The sequence below is a fragment of the Balaenoptera musculus genome, chromosome 15 (genome assembly GCF_009873245.2).
Source record: "Balaenoptera musculus isolate JJ_BM4_2016_0621 chromosome 15, mBalMus1.pri.v3, whole genome shotgun sequence".
NCBI lineage: Eukaryota > Metazoa > Chordata > Mammalia > Artiodactyla > Balaenopteridae > Balaenoptera > Balaenoptera musculus.
Window position 1 is genome coordinate 4,836,035 of NC_045799.1, and position 21,779 is coordinate 4,857,813.

The window sequence follows — 21,779 nt, forward strand, 5'->3', positions numbered from 1 at the left end:
ACCCAATGAAAGATGAATCACCCGCTCTTCAATATTTTCCTATTAATCGGAGCAGTTTTTGCCAAAGCTTTCTTGAACATTCTGAGTGTAGCCCTCTGTGTAAGGGCACAGCGCAGTTTATACACTTCAGCCACTAAGGAAAATTATGTTACAGTGAGAGATATGAAAAGGTCTAACCCAGATGAAGCGATTATTTAATAAAAACGTCCCCCAAGGTGGCTCAGATCTGTACATCATTTTGTGTGTGAAGGAGTTATTTAATTCCCCATTTTGTGCCAGCAGGAGGAATGTTCAAGGTTTTAGTGATTCTAAAAGAGTGAAAGTGTCACTTTAAATAATTCTCCATCCCGAGGTGTATAATGTGCTTTCCGCAGTATTGAGTGGATTTGTTTGTGGTGGTGTTGTTTGGGTTTTAGTTTTCACCTTGTCGAGATTTATTTCAGTATCTCTAGTTTTCATTTTTCTTGCCCTCAACTGGCAATCTCTCAAATAATTGTCTTCCCTGTAGAAATCCATCAGGCTTTTGCGGCTATTCAGGTTATGATTTGGCCGATGCCAGGGGCAAACTAAAAGATTTCCTCTTTGCTGTGATCCTTAATCATTACGCTTAATTTGAGAGATTGAGGTTTCAGTCATTATGCCATGTTCCCGGCGTATATTCTCAGAGAACCGAGGGAAAACAGGCCCACGTTTTTTCCATGAAAGCATAGCGCCCTCTAGCGGCTGAGTGTGGGAACTCGGCGAGGTCCGTCTCGGCCCGGGCTGACCTGCTTCCTGGGGATGGGGATGGGGATGGGGATGGGGTCGGGGCCGGGGATGGGGATGGGGTCGGGGACGGGGATGGGCATGGAACCGGGGACTGGCATGGAACCGGGGACTGGGGACCCCGGGATGGGGTTGGGGCCGGAGACAGGGGATGGAGTCGGGGCTGGGGACCGGCTGACCGGCTTCCCGCGACCCGGGACCAGCGACGGGGACGGTGTGGAGCCAGAGCCGGAGCCGGTGCCGGCTGCTGTGACCTGCTTCCCAGGGCCGAGCCGGGCCGGGCCGGGCCGGGCCGTCTCGGCTCGGCTCGGCTCGGCTCGGCTCAGCTCGCTTCGCCCGACGGCGTTATCTCCGAGCGCGGGCTATCTAACATCTCTGCGGTGGTTATTGAAGCCAAAGCCACTGATATGAATTCTGTGCTTCCATGCCCACGATATTGGTATCATTTTTCTGAAAACAGTGCTTTTTGATATGAAAGTATTCACCGGCACTCCTGGCTTTTGGTTCTAGCTTCCTTCCAATCTCTTTTTCATTTCCTTTCTTTGCCAGTGTGGAAATAATGCCATTTATTTTCATACCCTTCTCCCCTTCCCCGTTTAGAAAACAGTGAAAGCTTTGGTAGTAGGTTTTTCCCACCAGCCATCTTATGAATTTTTCCCTGGGAGTAAAGAGCTCGTGCTCCCGTTCTCTCCAGGTGGACCTTGTTGGATTGAAAAAGGCTCGTGAACAGTGCGTGAGCCGGCCAGCAAAAGCAGAAAATTTAATTTGCAGCTTCAGGAACACTGTGGAGACAGTGAAATCTCATTTGTTTTCCCTTGATCTGTTGATCTTTGGGAACTTCAGCGTCCTGGCTATTTTTATGTTATCTGATTTTTAAAGTTTTATGTGCTTTCGAACTGATAACCTAAAGTTGAAATATTAAATCCCTATTCATAAATTTCTCAGCCTCTGTTTTACAAAGTTTAATTTATTTCCTTTCTGTTTGATTTGTGTGTGAGAGAGAGATGAAGAATTAAGATTTTTTCCCCCCAATCTTCTTTGCGTGGCCATTTTCACTCAGCTTTTTGCTTCCGTTGATCTCCCAGCCTGGCTATTTTTATCTATAAAATGAAATGAGAATAAAGAGAGGTTGATAATGTGTTTTTCACCCCAAAACAATTTCTTTCTTTCTTTTTTTTTTTAAATTTCAGACAGCTGATACTGATTTTGGAACTCTATAATCCTAATGATGTTTATGATTATTTAGTGCATATTGCCTTAAAGTTGTGTGCAGATAAAGTTTCTGAAGTTCGGTGGATCTCCTTCAAGCTAGTAAGGAATCATGACCTTTTCTGTTTATGATTTTTAGAAAAAGGAATATTTATGTTTCTTCCATTTTAACTTCTTTATTTTTTTCTGGGCTTAATTTGTCCATTTACCCATGAAAGCAACTTTTAAGTTTTGAAATTAGGAACTGTATTATAGTTTTATCAATATGTAAGATAGCTCTTTTGTTAAGCAGTATGCTTGAGAGATGAAAATTGTGGATAAATCACCTTATGTATGAAACTCTTTAAACAATGGCTTAGTGTTTCTTCTCAACACAGATTGGGTTGACTCTCCAGCACTGTTTTGTAGAAAAGTAGTTAGTGAGCAAAAACTCCAGCAAAGAAAAGCCGATCCTGTTTTATGTGGGCTTATACCAGCTGAATACTGAGGAAAAAAAAATCTCATTTGAAAATATTTACTAAGGTACTCTGATGGTGCTAAAATTTTATAAAAATGACTTGTTCTGAAAGGTAATGATTTAGTTGTTATGCAAGGGGACATTTTCTAAAATTTGGAATCTTAAGATTAATAATGTATTTTTCTAACACCAGTCCCTTCTTACATTTCATTTTTATGAAGGGTTTTATGGGTGTGAGTGTGTGTGTGTGTGTGTGTGTGTGTATATCACCATATATTTAAACCTCTTTTTTCCTCTGTGTTCTAATGATCACTGTGACAAAAATGACTTTCTCCTGTGCTTATAAATTCGTTTTAAAGGTGGAAGGGTGCATCAAAATGTCTAGTTTCCATGTAGAGTAGTATTCATAATTCAAGTAGATGACAGCATTCTAAATTCGCTCTTCTAATATTTTTCACAGGTTGTAGCAATTCTGCAGAAGTTCTATTCCAACAGTGAAAGTGCGGTGGGGTTAAATTTCATCAATGAACTCATCCTAAGGTTCCGGCACTGTTCTAAGTGGGTCGGAAGGCAAGCGTTTGCTTTCATTTGTCAGGTTAGCAGGGCCTGGGGGGAGCATCTACCCTGCACGTATGTTTGCCGTGTGATATCAACACATAGCACCAGGCAAAGGATCTCAGCCCCGGAGGACTAGCCAGGAACTTGGGGAGCAAGTTGGGGAGCAGCGGACCGAACCCCCTTATCTCACAGGAGATTGTGACCACCCAGTTTGGCAAAGGGACTTGCGCAGGGTTAGCCAGCCCTTCTGTGCAGTCATCCCGTGGATGGTGACTGAGCACCTACTGTGTGCCAGGCCTGCTCTAGACGCCGGAGACGGAACAGGAGCGACCTTCTGCTCTCCGGCACTTTCCATCCAGGGAGCTGGGGGCCCGGCCCAGACCTTGCTCCCGTCATGTCCGGTCCAGGGCGGCTCATCACTGCACCCACCGCAGTAGGGAAGGAGGAAGGTGGCATGAGGAGCACAGCAGTAGGGCAGCTCGGAGACCATTTCATCTCTTTCAGGTGAAGGTCAACTCCTCAGGTCACCCTCTCTACTTAGCATCTCGGAAATGAGGGCGTGATTTATGTTTGGCTGGGGAGGATGGCTGACGTTTTTGATCGCCTCTGTGTGACGGGCATCTCATCCTACATCTGTTCCTAATAGTGAGGTCTGCCAGGTGTTGAGCTCGGTGCACCCATGTACTTTTAGACCAGTCTTTTTTAGCTGAAGGAGTTGAAGCCCAGAGAGGTTAGGTAACTTGCTCAAGATCACCCAGGAAGCGTAAAGCCATGATTTTCTTTCTGCTAAAGTGTTATTTTAACTTTTCCTCATGCACACGGTCTATCATATACAAAGGTAGAGGGAACAGTAGAATGAACCTGCATGTACCTGTCACCCGGCTTTGTCAGTAACACAGTAAAGCTGTGATCTGGCTCTACCTGACCCCCGGCCCCGCAGCCCCCTTTCCCTCCCCTGGAACCACCCGGCCTCCCTACTGAAGAACTCACCAGGGCCCCCTGTAGGCCTGCAGGGGTATCACAGGGGTACTTTGGCCATCTACTTGCAGAAGGGCAGTGGGGGGCAGGGTAAGTGCCAAAGTCACAAACCACAGGCCTGATGCCACAGACTTTTATGAAGAAGTCAGTGCTGCCCATTATTTTGTAGAGAAAGGGTAAATGAGATATTTTTGCTTTTATTTTTAAATTCTTTTTCTGAGATTTAGACAGTCTGTGATGAAACAGAAGGAAAAGGCACCAACTAATTTTGTTCAAGAAAAATCCGTTTTTTGGTGTGCCTTCATTAAAGATTTAGAAAACCTACAATAACACAAACAAAAGGAAAGTGTCCTCAGCCAAGAGAACCTCCCAGTGGGCACATGGATTACTATTTAAATGCAGGGAGAGGTCGTAACCTGGAGGTTAGGGGGGCTGACTTTGGAGTCAAAACCTGTTACTTTGAAGCCTGAGTCTACTGCTTCCCTGCTGGGTGGCCTTGGGCAAAGCACCCTCTCTGCACGGCCTTTCCGTGTTCTGTGAAATGGAGTTCCTGTGGCACGGGCCTGCCTCCTGGTGTGGCCCTGAGGCTTTAGTGAGCTGACGCATCTGAGTAACCGAGCACGGTGCCAGGAACCTGGAAGGCACTTAGTACATGTCAGCTGCTGTTGTTACCCTGTAGTGGGAAGAGCTACAGGATTTAGAATCCACATTCCTGCCTTGGAATCTCCACCTTGCTGCTGCCTGTGGGTCTTGAGCCTTTGGGTATGACCACAACATTGGACTCACCTGTAAAACTAGGCTCAGTCTGATTTCCATGGCTGGCTATGAGAATGAGATGGGAGAATCCACGTACGACTCTTTGTAAGTAGAGCAGCAGTAAATGCTACTTGTTCACAGAGGGCCGGGCACTGAATTGGGGTCTGGGATTTTGCTGTCATGCGATAGGCGTGGCCCCTGCCCTCAAAGCCTGAGCTCTGGTGAGTAACAGGGGTGAAGGTTCCCAACCCTTGTTGGCGGGCACTACGCTAGCCTTTGCAAAAATGATCCGCCATCCCCATTGCTACTCCATGGTACAGGTGAGGAAACCGAGGCCCGGAAAGGTGAAGCCACTTACTCATGGCCACGAAGCTAGAAGTGACCAGGTTAGGTTTTGAACCTGGACCTGTCTGACTCCAAAGCCTTTGCCTCCCCCACCAAATATTGCACCACTTGTACCCCAGTGCTTGGTAATGAATTATAAAAGTGCTAACTATGTTTCTAACCAAATTCGGTGGTTGAGATTTTAAAATTCAGACACACACAGACACTCCTCAGACCAAAAGATCCTGAAATTACTTCTTTGGAATTACAGAAGTGTGTGTTTTTAGAGAAACCGTGCTGGTCACTGTTGGAAAAGGTCCGTCTTTCGGCTCTGGCTTTCTCTTCATCACAGGCAGTGGTGAGCGAGGAGTGTATCCCTGTGGACCAGTTTGTTGAACACTTACTCCCCAGCCTTTTAAGCCTTGCATCAGATCCTGTGCCAAATGTAAGGGTTTTGCTCGCCAAAGCTCTAAGACAGACACTGTTGGAAAAGGGTACGTGGACCATTTTTCTGAGCTTACGGATTTTTTAAAAAATTATTTATTTATTTATTTATTTATTTACGGCTGTGTTGGGTCTTCATTTCTGTGCGAGGGCTTTCTCTAGTTGTGGCAAGCGGGGGCCACTCTACATCGCGGTGCGCGGGCCTCTCACTATCGCGGCCTCTCTTGTTGCGGAGCACAGGCTCCAGACGCGCAGGCTCAGTAGTTGTGGCACGGGCCCAGCTGCTCTGCGGCATGTGGGATCTTCCCAAACCAGGGCACGAACCTGTGTCCCCTGCATTAGCAGGCAGATTCTCAACCACTGCGCCACCAGGGAAGCCCGAGCTTATGGATTTTAAACTTCATCAGGCAGCAGCTAAATCTCCTCTTTAGGGAATTGTGGCAAATTGTGTGGTAGCGTACTTCAGATCTATTATATAAATTGATATGTTAATTTTTATGCATAAACTATGTTATTTATAAAATGACTAAGAATTAAGATAGCTCGGTTTTATATTTAATAAACATGCTGAAATGCAAAATATTACATAGTCTTCTAGAAATGAGGGAAGCTTTTATAAACTTCAAGTTATGACAGAGACAGATTATGAAAGGTAGTCAATTTAAGCATTAACTATGGTTAGGTTTTAATGGTATTAATTTTGTAGTCAGTCAGAAAAAGTTTATACCCCAACCTAGTCAGTTATTTTAAACCTGAACAGGACTTAATATAAGACAGTGTCCCTTGGATAGTTGACTTCTACACCACATATTCAGGAGAACAGCTTAACTCCCGCCCTGCATATCCCTCTGTTGCCACTTCCCTCCCATCCTCCACCCCATCTGGTCAGCAACCTGCTCCCCCCTTCCTGTGTTCTATGTTGCCAATTCTTTTGTACTGGAGGGAAGAAAAGATAATATTAAAAGATTTTTAGTTATAGTTGAAAAAATATGCATGCCTATTCTTAGAAGTTTGTCTTTAAAATTTAGGAAATACCCTTTGATTCAAGCAATTTTATCTTTTTTTTTTTTTTTTTTAATTTTATCATTTTAAAGGACTTACTCTATGAAAAATGGTTTATTGTCCTGAGACGTGGTTTAAAAAAAAAAAACCCAAACCAGAGTATGTTTTTGAACACAGTTCTCGGCACATGTGATTTAGTTTCATGTTTTTCTCTCTTTAGTGTATTTTAGAAATGCCGGTAACCCTCATCTTGAAGTCTTTGAAGAGACTGTCTTAGCTTTGCAGTCTGACTGGGACCAAGATGTTTCCTTTTTTGCCACCCTAGAACCAAAGCGGCGGAATAGTATAGACACTACCATGCTAGAAAACCAGAATTAACCAGTCTGTGATCACTCACAATCTGGTCATTTCATGTGTGGCATATGCTGCTCACCATTCCTTGAAGGGGAACTGATTGTATCGTACCTGCCCAGGGAGGAAAGATTTCTGAAACTCTGATGTTGTGTGCTCAAATGACCCCTTTCCCATCTGCACTCACAGGAACTTCTGCTGGGACAGGCAGGAGCCCCAGGTGGCCTGGCCTGTGCTGCGCTTCTGTGCCCCTACCTGCCTGATCAGGAAATCTGTGAAAAGGCTGTAGAACCAGGTGGCTCACTGAGGGGGCGGGGGGGGGACCTCCATGGCATCAGACTGCCTGTGAGCGGTTTGTTTTCTCTATTACAGACTATATTATTTAACCCCCAGCCAACACCTCCCCCCCAAAAATAAAGTACGTTATTAGAAGCTTTTAAGTCTTTGATAGACTTGTATATTTGGCTTCCCTCATGCTTCCCTATAAAATATAGTTTATGGTATTATATTTTATTTTTAACTGAAATACTGTACATATGTAAATAACTCTTGACAGGAAGAAAATATATTAATGTAAGATTAGCCTCCTATCAGTGAACAGAACAAATACATCATTTAAATTTATGCTCCACTTTGAGTTGCTGCAAATATAGCCCAATGTGTTTACTTTTGAAAAATGTGATAGTTAAAGAAATCTACTAACGACTGATTTATGGCCATCTTTCTAATATCGTACTTTTGTTGTAAACTGTACTCGGAACTTTTCCTCAAGCACTCACCCCCTCCTCTTCTTGCGGGAACTGTTTCCATAGAGATAGGTACTGGCCTTTGATAAAGGCATAAAGCAGAAAGATTTTCATTCTTATATGGATATATTATCATTTGTTTAAGAACTTGGGGGTGGGGGGAAATTGATCACTGAGATGCATGGATATTGACTTTATATCTGATGCTTTAGAATCTTAACAAAAAATAGGAAATCATAGTTCTGATCACTCTATATAGTTGGCCACAAATACCAGTGATTTGGGAGGTTAAATTATGATACTCTTCAAATCTAAGTACCCAGAACTTAGATTTCGTGCTTTTAAAATGTAGACTAAGAGAATTAGAATTTAAACAGGTTTTGCATTAATTAATAATTCAAGGCTCTATAGACAGTTGATTAAATTCTGCACACATGTATGCTGAAGTTATTTTTCTTGTTTATATTTTTATCTTCTCAAAGGCAAGCATAAGGGAAGGAAAGAGCAGCCCATTCGGGGTCCAAGAGCTAGCTGCAAAGGGCACGCTAGCTGTTTCCATTCTTCCCTTGGACCTTTTTCTTATCTTTCTTTTCTTTTTTTTTTTAAAGATAAAATTTCTGGAGCTATATATTGAATTTCCTGGTATACAGGATGTTTTCCCCTCCCCCAAATTCCACTGGGCTGACTCTTTAAAAAGAAAGGAAGGAATCTATACCGTGCCAAAGAAAATAAGGCACATGTATGAGAATTTCACATTGCAACCCAGGATAGCATTTTGACAACTTCAGCAAAGAGTGAGTTAATACATTGGAGACTACATATTAAGAAAGAAAGAAAGAAAAAAATCAATCTATCTTGTATTTAGTACTTGCCTAAAGTAAATAGATGGAGGTACTGTTTTGCTTCAGTAACAAGCAATTTTTAATTTTTCTTTATTGCCTAGAAATTGAGATAATCGTGTTGTTAAAGTCTGTTGATCTAGCAGCAAGTAGAATTACTCAACTGGAATCTTGTATTCTGTGCAGAGCTTCGTCTTCCATTAAGGAAAAAAAAAAGTCAGTTGGTGTTGTGATGTGCAGGATTTGCCTGCTGAGTCAGATGTGCTGGTAGAGATTTGTTGAGACTCTTTGGTAAATAATCTAACCTTAAAATGTTCAGTTTATGTGTTAAAATGCTTCTGTAATTTAATATGAATGCCTTTCCAGTGGAAAGCTATTTTTATGACTAACTTCTCTGCAAAAAGTATGTTGAAAGCTTGCATTTTATTCTTCTTTGGTAACAACTGAGATTTTTCTAAGCTTGTTCCGGTTGCCCTTGCTGTTCTCTCCTGTAGCTTCTCCATCAGTTTAGGTCTTCACGTATTAATTGTTCTTAGGTGCAGTGTTGAGTGTCTGATTTGACCACTGAAGGTAAGCTTCCTGTTTTCTTGAGCACTCTGCCTTCTCCGGTGAATTAATGGAAAAGCACGAGATAGTTTCTCACAGGTACAGCTGCCTTGAGAGGCGTCTCAACAGTAGGACCATCTCAGCTTTTCCCCACGTGGACATTTCCTCCTTGCTAAATGTTTTCATTAGCACCTTTCTCACTTCAAGAATTCGAGAACGTTTTCAACATGGACGGATTTTGATGTAGCTTTGCAAATTTTCAGGAAGGTCTGTCTCCCACTTCCGGAGGGGCCAAGTATCAGGTTTTTTCACTATCAAGTTGGGCCCAGATGGGCTTGAAAGGGGTCATATTTCTGCAATGTTGGTTTTTTCCTTCATGCTAAGAAATAACGATTTTAAAGCATGGCTAAAGTCTGCACTTTACCACCCTCTGTAGACGACGCATGCAAAGATGATTTAGAGCGTTATTCACGCATAATTCCTACAGGTAGTTGGCCCCGAATTGTGCAGTGATTGTATTTTAAACAGACATGGAGAGGAGGTCACAGTTGCCTAACAACGGCCACGAGCCGCCTCGTCTTCCAGGTTCAAGGCACTGACGGCGAGAGCAGCTCGGAAGCGGCGAGGAGGAGTCGGGGATGCGGCCGTGCTGGGTCTGCGGGGCGCGCGGCCTCGGCCAGGCCTCTGGATGGATCTCAGTACAGCCTCCCGGTGTTTTAGAAGCGCCCGGGCCCTTTTGCCTTATCGCAGACGCGTCACCCGCGTCCACGTGGAGCCCCGCCTTGGTTAACGGCGGGCCCGTCGGCCCACTGAGGGCGCTGGGGGCTCGGCCGTCCCGGAGGGGTCTCCGCGGCGGGGACGGCGATGCCGGGCGGCCGGGACCGGGCGGCGGCGGCGGCGGAGGCGGCGAGGCCGCCGGGGGGCGCCCTTCGCCCGGACCCCGCTGCGGGCCGGCTGGCCGGGCGGGGGGCGGGCTCGGCCGTTCCGCGGCCCCTCCCCGCGCAGCCCCGCGCCCGCGCCCGAGACCGGAGCCGCGTCGGGGACCTGCAGGCTGTGAGCCTGGCACTCGGCTTGGCTTCCGACGTCTTCGCCCTGCGGGTGCTGCTGGAAGATTCCGGGGAGATGTTCCGAGTGACAGGCTGCCGCAGCGACATGACGGTGCGGGAGCTCAAAGAGGAGCTGGACCTAATAGCCGGCATCCCCTTCAACCTCCAGCGGCTCCAGTACCTGGACCAAGGTGGCCCCTGTCCGACCCCTTTCCTGGCGCCGTGTACTCCCTCGACCCGGGGCGCCCAGGCCCCTCTGAACCCGCAGTGGGGGAAGGGAAGCCCGCCCAGAGGAGGACCCCCAGATGTCACACCCCACCCCCCTGAAACCACGGGTGGAAAAGCCAACCCTGGACACATAGGGATTTCCCAGCTCCAGAGAAGCCGAGCTTCACGTTAGACCCCAAATCTCCAGGCAGACCGTGTCCGCAGCAAGACCCTAATCGGCAAGCGAATCGTGCCTGTGCTGGGACTCCAGGCCCAAAGCCAGCTGTCTGGTTTGGCCTGCCAACCTGAGCCCAGCCCTGTCCACGTCAGGACCCCGAATCCCGAAACAGACGCTGCCACCGCAGCACCCTCCAACACCAGACCTTCAAACTCCCACATCTTCATCAGGGACCCAAGTCCCAAAGCCAGCAGTGCCACACAAGACCTCAAGCCTGAAACGCCTGTCCTCAGCGGGACCTCACAACCTAGGGCAAAGCTGCTCGTGTCAGGACCTCAGATGAAATTAAACGTCAAGTCCCTGTGCTGGGCTGTGGGACACCAGAACCCCCAGCCCTCCAGCCAGCCACATCCGTGCAAGGACCCCAAGTCCAGGTCAAACCTGCCCAAGACTGAACCCCAACTCTCCAGGGTTGCCATGACTACCTCAGAACCCCGAATCCTTTGGCAGCTGTGTCCACGCAAGGACTCTAGAGCTTGGAACAAGCTCTGCCCACTTCAGGGCCCCCAAACCAAGAACAAACCTGCCCAAGACTGAACTCCCCAATCCCCAGGCTAACCATGTGACCATCTGAACCCCCAATCCTCCCAGCAACCGTGTAAACTCAAGGACACTAAAGCCTTAAGCAAACTCTGCCCTCCTGAGGACCCCATATCTCTCCACGAACCATATGCACGTTTGAACCTCAAATACAATACTCAGGTGACCCCGGCTCACGACAGAAACCTAAATCCCAGAGCGTGAAGCCTACTACCCAGATCATGACCCTAGATCCCAGAGCAGGTACACCCAATGCTGAGCCCCACTCTGCTCAACCAGTTGTGCATCTGAACCCCAATCCATCAGCCATCTCTGTCTATGTAAGGATGCCAGGGCCCAAAGTGAACTCCTCCCACATCTGGACCCCCAAATTCAAAGTTAACTCTGTCCACATCTGAAAGCTAGTTCCCAAGCTCACCATGACGACAGCAGAACCCGAAGCCAAGTGTCATCAGAAGGGCTCCAAGACGTGAGACAAACTCTGCCCACACTAGGACCCCAAACTCAAGTCCAGTCTACCCATATCTGAACCTCCAACCTCCACAGAAACCACGTCCACACTGGCACTCCAAGGTTTAAGCCAGCCATATCTGTGTAAGGAAGCCAAAGTTCAAAACGAGCCTTGCCTACACGAGGGCCCCCAAACTCAAAGCAAACTCTGCTTGTATTTGGAAACCCAAATCCCTCATCAACCTGATCCACACCAGAACCACCAATGCTAGACCAAACCCCACCTATATTAGGACTCCAAATCTCAGAGCCGAACCTGTCACCCTCAAGACCCCTGAATTCCGGGGCAGACCTGTCTGATTCCTCACCCCCAGTTGCCACACTACCCAGGCCTACATCAGACCCCCAAATCCCAAAACAAGCCCTGCCCACAGAAGGACTCTGCATCCCAGAACAGACCCTTCCCATACCAGGACTCCCAGACAGAAAGCAAACCTTGCCTTCATCAGAACCCCAATCCAGAGCAAACTCTGCCTTCACTGGGACCCCAAATCTCAAAACAAACCATATCCACGTTTGAACCCTGAATACTGGCACTGATCCAGTCCGTATCAGAACCTCGATCTCAAGCTGCACCCTTGTGATGTCAAGAGCTCAAAGCTAGCCCAACCGGAATCGAAACCCAGCGCCCAAAGCTCACTGTGACTGAATCAAGACCCCAAGGCCCCCTGTCCAGACAAATCCCATGGGGGAGGCACCCCGTGGTGGGCAAGAGCCCTAGAGCCCCATCTCTCCCTCCATCGGTCTCCTTCCCTCAGCCTGGGGACCTGGCTGTCTGGATCCGTCCCCTACAGGATTTAGGACATGAGAGCAGGATCAAAGCCCCCAGGCTCCGACATCTCCCCACCCGGCTGAAATCAATGCGAAAACACTTCAAGAAAACGAAGATATAAAAAACTCTCTGCTCTGCTGCACAGAGAAAGTGAACAGCCGATATTGCAGAGAGACTGCAGTTATACTGCAGGGGCCGGGAAGCCATGGAGACAGAGGTCTGAAAGCAGCCTGTCTCCACGAGAATCGTGTTCCCAGGCCCTGCGCTTCCGCGGCTCAGTTTCCTAATCTGTAAAGCAGAGCCCTGTTAGCTCTAGGATTCTCAGTACCGTGTCCCCCTTTAGGCAGAAGTGACTCGGGAGACTCAGAAGGTATATTGAAGGCCAAAATCCTTTCCTTTGCCCTCTTGGAAATCGGTTAAGCATTTTTCATGATGTATTTGCTTTGCTACAGGGGTATTTGGAAGATGCTTTGGAGCATTTTCGAGGCTTTATTGGGAAAGAGATGTTCCTGTACTTAATGTGTTAAAAGTCAAGTGAGCTATGGAAGAACTTAGTAAGAGTTCCAAAACAAGTAATTCGAAAATTACATGTCCTGAACTACAGATGTCTGGCACCCCTTCCGTTAATTTATTTTTGCCGATGAGCTATGCTGAGCAATAAATTCAAGAAAGCGAAGAGGGAATGAGAGGGATGGGGTGGCTTTACACTGATGTCACAATCCTATCACTCAGCAAGCACTTAGCAACTGTTAGAAGCTTGACCTCTCTCAAGCTTGGTTGCCATCCTTACTGCTGACGGCAAACAAGGAGAGAAGGTACACTACGTCAGTAGAAGAAATTTGGGCTTTTACTGATAAATAGCCAGCCTGATGCCTCTTTACCCACCTCAAAGGTTGCCAGGGAGGATCAAATGAGATAATGTGTGTGAAAACCCTGAGACACACAAGTCTAAAGGGGGGTGAACATCTTCCTGGAGGGGCGGGTCACTTTTCCACGTCTGTTGTCAACTCTAGTAATTTATTTAGCTGGTGATAATTAGTATCTGTGTAAGCTGAAGGCAGTTGCTGCCTGCCTGTAAAAGGAGAATGTGCTCTGGTTTCTCTAAGAGCTGTTTAGCATGTGTGCATTGTGCTCTTGTCTTTCTCAGGGAAACACAGCCTTGCTCCATTTTTTTCAAAGTTGTTAGGAAGTCTTCGAGTTGTCTTACTTAGACTAATTACTGATTATTCTCTGTGTTAGAACCACAAATAAGACCCTAATTAACAGATTTGCTAATCGCTATTCCGCGTTTACATCCACCATCTGGAGTTGCTGGGGACCAAAGGGTGCCAACAGAATCTAGAGTGAGCGTCACATGGTGCCCGAGGAAAGGCAGGTCTGAAGTCCCAGCATTGCCGTTTGCCAGCCACGCGAGCCTCCGTCCGCTCCTGCGGCAAACGGAGAGGACGAACTTGGCTCGTCGTGAGGATTAAAGAATGTGGGTGCTGGGTACAGGCACTTAGTAATCACTCAATCATGAAACCAAAAAACTCATGAATTCTACTCGGAATACATGATAATCCAACCTGGGCAGAGTTGAGAGGTTCCATTCTTGGCACTGCTTATTGGAGAAAACAAAGGACTGTGTTATCCTTCAGCTAGGTTACAGGTGGCCATGTAGGAAGAAGTGTGTGTATTTAAAAAAGTAAACTGAAAACAACTGCATTTTTCTTAAAATGTTCCACAATCCTCTTCTACTAATTCTGATGGTCTTCCCCAAAGGGTCTGAATTTAGGAAGTGTGAGTGGATCCACCCCCCGGCCCCCATTCTTTCGTATGAGGAAGGGGCTGTTTGGGGAGAACCTCCCAAACAGAGAAAGGAGCTCTTCCATCCCAAGTCACTGAGATGCTTATATTACCATAGGGTCTCCACTGGGGCAATTTTGTCCCCCAGGGGCCATTTGGCAACATCTAGAGACATTTCAGTGGTCACAGTTAGGTGCGTGGGCTACTGCCATCTCGTGGGTAGAAGCCTGGGTTGCTGCTAAACGCCCTGCAATGCCCAGGACAGACCCCACAGCAGAGGGTCATCTGGTCCCAAATGTCAGGAGCGCCAAGGTTGAGAAATGCTGCCACAGAGCGCAATTTGAAAGATCCAACAAATTTTTGTCATTATTACCTCTTTAAGCTAACTGATGACAACATTAACCAGAATTAGTTAGTATTTTAGTTTAACATCTATAACTTGTATAACCGCATTGTGCCACATCTGTAATATAGAGTTAGTTCAAGTTCAAGTAGGGTTCAACTTAGGGTTTGTCTCCTGAAATGACTTTTATTCACTCATGTAATTTTTTGCCATAGGTCAAGTTACAATTACAGAATTTTATAAATCGTTGCCTTTTTTTCTTTTTCTTTTTGGTTTGGCTTCTCTTTGAACTAAGCCAAATTAATTTTCTAAAAAGCATCAATAACCCCAAACAGACAGATGTGGGGTCATCAAATGAGAGTGCTCAAGGTTCTCAAATTATCCTTGTGATACCCAAGGTCAGGTAATCTCTTAACTAAACCAGTGTAACAGTTTATCTTTAATGCCCGATTTTTCTTTTTAAAGAAGAAATCATTCCCTGCAGGAATTTTGATGGATAACGCTACGCTGAAGTTCCACGATGTTGTTCCTGGTGGAATTATTTCATTACGTATCTGGCATTATGATGGATGGACGGAACTGGTTTTGGCGGCCGTGGAAGGGGATTCCAGTAAGGTGTTTTCATGCTTCTTTAAATGGATATTATACTTCATGAACCAGCTGTAAATTGTGGGCGTGTGTGTGTGTGTGGAGGGGGATTCGCTTAGTCTTTAATATGAATATTTGGGTAAAAGTTTCAGAGTAGAGAAAAAAGATAACAAGGACTCATGTCATCATGATCAAATCGAGTGTTTCCATTTGTTGTTTGGCTTTTGCGATTTCACTGTGTCCACGTAGCTGTGATTTGTAACCCACTCACCCCGCCCCAAAAGGAACCAGGGCAGCGCATTTTCTATTCATGTGTCTATTTTGTAAAGTTGAAAACCTAAGTTAACAGTGGAGAATGCCAGATAACTTGGAAACGTGTGGCCCAGAGTGTTCAATGCTGCAAAAAATCCTCGGGGGGGGGGGGTTGGTCTGCCCTCACCCAAGGGGGAGAGACTTGGAAACACAGTGGGTGCCGTTAACTCTTGGCCAGGCCTTGAGCTGGGTGCTCAGCTGGGCTCCGGGGTGGGAGTTGGAAGGCAAGAGAAGGAAATCAGGGTGTCTACCCAACCGTGAAGATGAATCATTCAGACACAAGGGGGCAAGTGCATGTTCTTTCTGGAAAATAAATTCGGATGAGAAGCTATGAGCTTGTGGAGGAGATAGCGTTTACTTCTGGCTGGGATGGGGATCAGGGAAGGCTGGGTGTGGGAGGAGGGTTTGGATTAGGTCTGGGAAGGGGGAGTGGGCTCGGGGGAGGCGGGGCCAGGACCGCTCCAGGACCCTGCTGCCCTGGAGCCTGAGCCTTAGAAGGAAGGGCTGGGCCCATCCAGCTGTTTGCATAACCCTCTGGTTCCTTCCTGCTTTTCTCCTCTTCCCCTGCCTTCCCTTGCTTCCCCTCTGGCTCTGTGTCCGTGCCTGGACTTTCTGGCTCTTGCTCTGGACATGGGTGATGGGTGAGTCCCTCCTCTCTTGAGCCAGAATTGCTGTCACCCCGCTGGGGGCCCCTCACATCCCGCTTCGCCCCACACCGGATGCTGCACATCTGCGACCGGTTCCTCTCTGTCGGAGCCCGTAGTCGTCCTCCTGTGCTCAGAGCCTTAATTCTCCACGTGATGATTATATCCCGGGGCTGCTATTCACCTGGGAGCAGAGTTCAGAGTGTCCCAAAAGTTAACGGAGACAATGGGCCCAAAAATAGACCGGAAGGCCAGGATCCATCACATCTCCAGAGAAGCCTGTGCCCCTCTGGGGAGGCCGTGCCATGTCGGCTGGGGTCTTCCTTCAGAGCCGTAACCCCCTTCCTCTGGACACCCAGAAAAGCTATTTTCTCTCTTCAAAACATGGACAGGAAGAATTTCCTGCCTCCTGAGGCTGCCTGATGGTAAATTCGTATTTCCTGGACATGTGGAGAGAGTTACATGTCTTCCCCTGGCTCGTTTCCAGCTTCTCTGCTGTCTGATTCCATCACCAGCCTGCATGTGGCATCCAAGCAAACTTTCCCTCCAGAGCGTCCCGTCACCCACCAGCCAGGTGTATCTGCACTTCTGAAATCACCCAGACTCACGTGCGTAACTCTGTTTATCTCGCCCAGCTGTCTTGCCTTGGTGTTGCCGAAGATTCTTTCTACCGAACAACAAATTCGCAGCATTTTGATGACAAGCAGTGGAAGAAGTGGATTTCTCAGAGAGCGTTCATGGCGCTCTATGTTGCCTCACACAGGGGTCACTCGGAGGCTGTTCAGTACCTTCTAGAACATGGTAATTCTGATAGCAGCTGAGTACGTTCAAGAGTGGGGTTCTTTTGAGGGCAAGGGGGACTCAGTGGCTTGCCCTCTGGTCCCTTCAGTAATGGTTTCCTGGACCCAAGTTTGTCAACCACCAATCGAGGTCCCCATCGGGCCTCTCAGTCCCTGTCTGAGGGGGTCTTTGGACATGCTTATCAGAGGCTGTGTCCCCTCTCTTGGCCGGGGCTCAGGAAGATGGACCTTTCAGGACACCAAGTCACCGGGCTTCCTGGTTTATTGCGTCCGACCAGACACTCCGCTGGGGATATTCCCATCCCGTTTGTTATTTCTTCCCCACCCGAAGTCCCGTTTCTGCAGTGGTCCGAGGGGTCTAGCCCCAAACCGGCATCCCCGCCTTGGTGGTTGGCAGGCTAGCCAGTCTCCTTTCTCCAAGCTCTTTGAATTTGCCCCAAACCCTCTTTTCATCTCTCCTCCACCAAAGGGCAATTACTCTCACTCTCTCTCTGTCCATAGACATAGAAGCCTTCGCCTGCCTTGTCTCCGAGTTAAAGGGCTTTGCATGAGGTTCTGTGGGAGTACATTTTATCTTCCCTGGATGTAGAGTATTTTTGGGAGAAGAGGCCCACTGATTGAGGTGTAGACCATTCACCAACAGTAGACACAGTTGCAGACATCCCAGGCCACTGGCTTCCTCGGGAAAAAGGAAGAATGTGGTATTTGGTCAATGGTTTGGGGCTCAGGAGGGGGCCTCATCTGAGGGTTTCCCATATCAACTCGCCTCCAAGTTAAACCCTTCCTTCCCAGCCTTCGGCCTTGAGCCCAGGCTCTCTGTGTTGTTTCCCGCTCTTCCACCAACCAAGCTGGGAAAGCATCTCAGATGCTTGGGCAGGATGCTGGGGCCGCACGTCTGTGATGGGTAGAGGTTTTTCTGACTCTCCTCCTCTCCTTCCTCCACTGCTTTCTGCACTTCTCCCGTTGTAAGATGAAATATGGGCTTTTCACAACCCAGCAGTCCGTTAAGCTCATAAAAAGTCATTTTCACTCTGATGGAACTGTGATGTATTTGAAAGCACCAGTTAAAAAATTACAGCCAGCTTTGCAAAGTTTTCTGTCCTTTGCAGACAGTGGCTGTGAAGAGGCGCCGGGGCTGAGGCTAAGTGTTGTGGGAACCTATTTAAAACTACCTCACTGACCAGCCATAGCTCATAAACACTGGCTACCGAAATGTCAGCTGCACGTAATTGAATTGCCTTGTTTTCTGTGTCATGATATTTGTTACCCAGAATTTGGTTCAATTCAACAAGTCCGTATTGGACACCTGTCATTAGCCCCTCCATCTGCAGGAGGCAGTGAGGAATTCAGTCGAAGTGAAGTCTGTCCATGAGTCAGGCTGCCCATCATCTGTCATTTCCCAGGCGCCTGTCTTCTCCAGGCATCGTGCTACGTGCCGGGGATGAAAACGGCAGTGATCAAAACAAGTGTGTTTTCTGCCCTTGTGGAGTTTATGAAGGGAAGTCAGCAAATTATTACAAATAATTAATTCCATGGTCAGTCGTGCATGGCGTGTTCTGGAGACGCAGAATGTCTGCTGAGCAAATGGCAGGGGGATTTGTGGGGAGGAGGGCTAAGGAAGGTTTTCATGAGGAAGTGAATGAAACCTCAAGAAACATAGAGTTAGCCCAGGAAAAAAAAAAAAACAAAAAAAAACGGATGAGAGTGTTGTTAGCAAAGGGAATGGCATGTGCAAAGATTCTGGGGCAGGATAAGGGAGCAGGTATATTGATGGGATAAAGCCAGAAGGCTGGTGTAAGCGGAGCATGGGTGGGGGGGGGAGGAAGATCACGGCGGGGGGTAATGCTGGAGTGGTGAGGGGGGGTGGGTGAGATAGAGCAGTAAAGACCTAGAACATTACCCCAAGGGTGGTAGATGCCAACAATGGGATTTGAGCGGGAGAGTGGTACAGCCATTGTAGGAAGGTCATTGGCTGCCGTAAGAGAAGCATGGGGTCGGGGGGGGAAGGCAGTGCTGGATGCTGGGTGGGAGGGGGGAGATGCAGCAGTGCCCCCCTCCGTGCACTCGGTTATTCGTTCTTCCAAGCATTCCTTTCCCAGCCCCGGCCCTTCCCATGCTTCTCTTCTTGAACGGGTTTCCAGAAGGTTGGCTCCTGCCAGCAGGGGGCCCTCCCTCAGCCAACTTTCTTATTTCCCAGGTGCCAACTGTCAGGGCAGATCCCCCGTGGGCAGGACGCCCCTGCACGTGGCTGCAGCCATGAGCCGGCTGGACTGTATCAGCCTCTTGCTCAAATATGGGGCCTCCATCAACGACAGAGATGCCAAGGGGGAGATGCCCATGTCCCTCGCCTGCCGCCTGAACCGCAGCCAGAGCAGGCAGCGGATGTTCCTCTTCCACTGGACAGTGAAGCTGGGGACAAAGGACCCGATGGACCCTGTCGTGAACAAGACTTTTTCAGAGAGTCAGGGCCGGGTTTGGATCCGAGAAGGAGAACAAAACATAGCTCCACCTGGGAATGTTTGCATGTCAGCTCTGACTTGGGGTAACTTTCCTGAGTTCAGATCCACGGTGACCAGTGGCTTTGGGTGAGGAGGAAGGCCGGGAAACGTGGCAGTTCCTCTGAATCAGATACGAAACCATCTGTCCTATTTGCAAATGACTTGAGGAGGGTATTGATGGAAGTGGGTGAGTTTGTGTTCATTTCCTAAATCCATCACAGACCTAACGGGCTCCCACGCCAGCCTTTAATTTTGAGCTATTTGTTCATTGTATCCAGTAACGCTGCTTGGGGTGATGGGAACCAATTACCTTCTCTCCCGTCTGGACACCATCTAATGCGTCGGCATAACAGGGGTAATAGCCGTGGTGAGAGTAGCTCTGTTGTTACGGTACAAAACCAGTGCAGGCAAACGTCACCAGGTCGTGGGCAGTGTGACCTGTGAATTTCAGTTTGTAAAATTCATGGCACTAGATGCTCCCTAAGCTAGCAATGTTCCAGAAGTTTTCCTGAACCTCCCTGGAGGGGTCTGCTGCCTGAGTCTGAGGCGGGGCTGGGGGAGAAGCCAGGATGACCTGGGGAGCATCTGAGATCCTTTTGTCCCATCCCCAAAAGTCCAAGCACCCTCCTCCCGCTAGCTTTCTCCTTTCCTGCTAGAACTCGGGTAGCTCCAGCATCCCTACTGTGGGGCAGTGTCTCTGCTGAACTCTAGGCTCGACACCCACAAAAGCTTCTCTGTGGGTGAGTGAGCTGGGTGTGGGAGCCGAGAGGGAGGGGTGAGGACTGGGGCGGACTGACACGCGCACCCTTGTCCGAAGGGGGCACCGCGACTCAGCTGCAGCAGAAAGGTGAGCCAAAGGCAGCTAGATCTTTGCAGAGCTTCCCAGAGCTGGAAACCTGGCTTGTTGACCTAAGTCCTGATTTTTAAGCGTTGGCTTGAATTATTTTAAGATCAGCGTACGGAACAAAAGGAGTAGGAGATTTGAGGCACATGGATGGGACTGCCGACCATCGTCAAACTAACTCATTTCACTGGGGAAACGGGTAGAAGCAACCTAAGACTCACTGGAACTTTCCCCGGCTCTGAAGCCACAGGGCGGGAATGGCCATGAGTGTTGCCGGGTGGGAAGTGTTGTCCACCCTTCCACCCGTGGCCACACATGTTTCTCTGAAGCCCTATATCCTGACACAGCTTCCGGAGTCAGTCTGTGTGGCAACAGACTCTCGACCGTTGAAGTTCGGTTTTTTAAGGTGCTGGGCAATGGCACTGTATCCCAGCCGCCCTTCTTTCTGACTTACATCCCAAGAACTGGATTCCGCTTTTACATTAATTGGCCGCATTTCCCGCTGTCATGGCAAGTAAGAGCCGTGTTGGTGACGTGGCTTTACACTCAGTGGACGTGGCTGGACCCAGCTCAGCAATCTGTTTGACACATAATAGTCAGGAAAAAAAAATACAGCTCAGCATCAACAGTGTCAAAACTGAGATCTTGTTTGCGGCAGACGTTCTCCAAAGTCAATAGGCAGATATTAAATAACCTCATCCAGCGGGGTCAGTTCATTTAGCTAATGAGGTGTGTTGGCAGGGGGACCTGGGCACCCTTTTAACTTAACAAGTGGTGTGACTCAGAGTCATGTGTTTTCCGGGAGCTTTGCTCTGCTGTCTTTATTGTTAGCAGAGCCAGCTGCCTGACATTTGTCACCAAAACTTTGGAGGGAAGCCCTCTGTCTTTGTCACCCCCAATTCAACTAAACACTTGGCCGGCAATTGGGTGAGTTCCATACTCTCCATGGTGACATTTTGCTCGGTCTGTGGCAGGGTCATTAAAACAGTCCTGTAGGTCCTGGGGGCTCTTCCTTTTAGACAATCTTAACATTCTAGCTATTATATTCAAACAAGCCTGTATCACCTATTCAATAAAATATGTCCATAGCCTCAGAAGAGTTGATTTGCAATTGGTTGCCATCATCTTACACTTTGCAGAAAATTTTATTCAACGTTTGAAGTTTTGGGGGGTCATGCTTTGGAGCCAACAGAAATTTTTTTTTTTAATTGGGGTATAGTTGTTTTACAATGTTGTGTTAGTTTCTACTGTACAGTGAAGTAGAGTTCCCTGTGCTATACAGCACGTTCTCATTAATTGCCTATTTTATACATATTAGTGTCCATTTTTTTTAAAGGGGTTGATCTCAAACATTTTTGTAGGACCCTGAAATCCTTTTAGGCCCGAGGTATTGGGGATGGACTTTTGTGGTGAAGCAGCGGTGGTCTGCCATCACCCAGGTGGGCTTCACCTCTGCGTGGAGAGGGACAGGCTTCCTCTAGGAAAGGAGCTACTGTCAGTTGTCTGAGTATAATATCCCTCTCCCTCCTCCTTATTGTGTATCTCCCGTAAAGCTGGACTCTCGGTTGCCAGAGTGGAATTGCTGCTGGGGTAGTGTGGACATACAGGGCTTGGACCCCAGATTGCATCTTGGTGACTCTGCCCTGTGGCCTTGAGCACGTTCCCTACTGCTCTGAG

The 21,779-nt window shown here is 47.9% G+C and overlaps 2 protein-coding genes across 2 annotated transcripts in view; both read left to right on the forward strand.

Annotated features, from left to right (window-relative positions):
* Positions 1 to 6,871, forward strand: part of LOC118880944 (serine/threonine-protein phosphatase 4 regulatory subunit 1-like) — a 68,110-nt gene extending 61,239 nt beyond the window's left edge. The window contains 4 exon segments of the mRNA XM_036825168.1: positions 1,956 to 2,076; positions 2,892 to 3,026; positions 5,400 to 5,541; positions 6,714 to 6,871. Coding sequence (XP_036681063.1) covers positions 1,956 to 2,076; positions 2,892 to 3,026; positions 5,400 to 5,541; positions 6,714 to 6,871 — 556 coding nt within the window.
* Positions 6,872 to 10,082: 3,211 nt separating this feature from the next.
* ANKRD60 (ankyrin repeat domain 60) lies at positions 10,083 to 21,170 on the forward strand. The gene is given in 5 exon segments (XM_036824228.1): positions 10,083 to 10,212; positions 14,901 to 15,031; positions 16,596 to 16,761; positions 18,958 to 19,211; positions 19,213 to 21,170. Coding segments are annotated over 5 exon segments (717 nt in total). The 5' UTR covers positions 10,083 to 10,097; the 3' UTR covers positions 19,264 to 21,170.
* Positions 21,171 to 21,779: the final 609 nt, after the last annotated feature.